This window comes from Leucopleurus acutus (assembly GCF_964270905.1).
Source record: "Leucopleurus acutus genome assembly, chromosome: 10".
Lineage (NCBI taxonomy): Eukaryota > Metazoa > Chordata > Mammalia > Artiodactyla > Delphinidae > Leucopleurus > Leucopleurus acutus.
Window position 1 is genome coordinate 27,891,178 of NC_139153.1, and position 2,337 is coordinate 27,893,514.

At 40.0% G+C, this 2,337-nt stretch overlaps 1 protein-coding gene across 1 annotated transcript; it reads left to right on the top strand.

The window, feature by feature from the left end:
• Nucleotides 1-1,418: 1,418 nt before the first annotated feature.
• LOC309966821 (cytochrome c oxidase subunit 5B, mitochondrial-like) lies at nt 1,419-1,934 on the top strand. Its single transcript, XM_082847137.1, has one exon. The coding sequence runs from the start codon at nt 1,443-1,445 to the stop codon at nt 1,830-1,832; it is 390 nt and encodes a 129-aa protein (XP_082703263.1). The 5' UTR covers nt 1,419-1,442; the 3' UTR covers nt 1,833-1,934.
• Nucleotides 1,935-2,337: the final 403 nt, after the last annotated feature.

The window sequence follows — 2,337 nt, forward strand, 5'->3', positions numbered from 1 at the left end:
TTTTTGTGTATGGTGTTAGAGAGTGTTCTAATTTCATTCTTTTACATGTAGCTGTCCAGTTTTCCCAGCACCACTTGTTGAAGAGACTTCATTGTATATTCTTGTCTCCTTTGTCATAGATTAGTTGACAATAGGTCCCAATGAGCTCTTTTTTTAAAAAAATATTTTTGCATTTGGTTTATTTGAAACATAAAACTTTTATTTATGTGTCTATATATCTGTGATAAGTCACAATGCAAAGTAAATTTCTTAATGTGGGTTGCAGTTAAAAACATTCTGGAAAGTTATTGTCGAGGTCGTTGACAGATTTTGTTGGGAACTCGAGCAAACTTTTTCTTCTTGTAGACAGTCAGTTTCTATAGATGCCAAAAGATAGCATAAAGTTAAAATTTCTGCCATCAATGGCTTGTTTCTTCTATGTGGAGCTATGAAAATGCTTTGGCTCTTTTTTTTTTCTTCTTCTCCCAAATGAGGTATCAGAATTTTCTTAGTTTATGAATACACAAGCTATTCATTCAAAGAGGCTGTTGATTTGATTGTTTGTAGGACTTCATTAAGTAACTCAGGCTAGAGGAGATGCAGCCTAAGGTTTGCAGTCTTATTCTTAAGCAATGGATTTAGAGCCTTGTTTGCCACTAAAAAAAAAAAAAAAAAAAAAAAGAAAAACATTATTTGGGGCAAGGTCAAGTGTTTAGTTATGTGATATATTTATATTCTGTTCATCTTTCTCCAGGTCAAGAAATTAGGAAACAGCAAGAAAGTTTTTTTTTTCCAGCTATTGTGTTCTCAAAAGTCAATTGAAATATTAGCATTCTACCTTTCCGGCCACAGGACCTTCACATGTGCTGTTCCATTTATCAAGAGGAATTAACTTCCTTACCCACTGCTGCTTCTCCTAGTTTTTTTTTTTTTCTTTTCTTCCTTTAAATCTCAGTCTCCCCTTTCCCAGAAAAACCTTCCATGGCCTTCTTAAGTCGTATTCCCCCATTATGTGCTTAAACCACTGTGGGCCATTCTTTTGTAGAACTTATTAGTGTTGCGGGTTTACATTTCTCTGTTGCAGTAATCCATCTAATATTTCTTTCCCTTCCTCATCTGTCAATTCCGTGAGAGTGGGGGTTGTCCTTGCTCATCACGGTAGTCTGAGTACCTAACACAGTTGAGCTCAACACAGGTTTGATGGGTGAATGACATGCTGACTAACGGACTGAATGCTGTCACCATAAAGCAGTTAATTATGCAGGCTGAAAACATCTTTATAATTAAGCATCCTTGTCTTTCAACTTTTGTTTTTTTTCTTGGAATTTTAAAGAAATAGGGCAGGGGTGATTTAACAGGTGCCATACTCAGCCTCTGTTGTTTTTTATGATGCCTGAAAGAATATAATAATTAAAAAAAATAAAAGAATATACCCGGAAGTGCTGGTGTTTGTAGCTGGCGTGATGGCTTCAAGGTTACTCCGCAGAGCTGGAGTGCTGGCCGCGCAGGCCCTGAGGGCCCGCGGTCCCAGTGGAGTCTCCGTGGTGCGCTCTATGGCGTCTGGAGGTGGTGTTCCTACTGATGATGAGCAGGCCACTGGGCTGGAGAGGGAGGTCATGCTGGCTGCACGCAAGGGACTGGACCCGTACAATATGCTCTCCCCAAAGGCAGCCTCAGGTACCAAGGAAGACCCTAATTTAGTCCCCTCCATCACCATTAAGCGGATAGTGGGCTGCATCTGTGAAGAAGACAACAGTGCTGTCATCTGGTTCTGGCTGCATAAGGGCGAGGCCCAGCGATGCCCTAGCTGTGGAACCCATTACAAGCTGGTGCCCCACCAGCTGGCCCACTGAGCCCCTGCACTAAGTCACTCAAAATGTGATGTAAAGTTTCTTCTTTCCAGTAAAGACTAGCCATTACATTGGCTTCTCCTTCCATAAAAAAAAAAAGAAAAAAGAATATAATGATTTTAGCAGGGCAACTTCTGTATATTGTGAAAGGGATTTATAGACAATGACTGTTTGGCAAGGCTGCAAGGGAATGTAATGATTTCAAATACATTTTAAAAATGTGTAAGGTCAATCCCAGTCATTGAAGAATTTCCCATAGTTCTCAAAGCTACAAATTATACTAGAGAAATGGATGAAGGGTGTGGAATCATTGGATAAAGTCCATGAGATTTAGCCTGGTACACAAGCCTGTTCACAGCTTGCCCCAGGCAGCCTCTCTAGTCTCAATTACTGCCACTACTTGCCTCAATCTTACTGCTCCAACAAAATAAACTTAATTGTTCTTAAAATATGCCAAACAGTTTCAGGTTTTCTGCTGGTAGTTCCAGTCTGAACACCAGCCCTATCC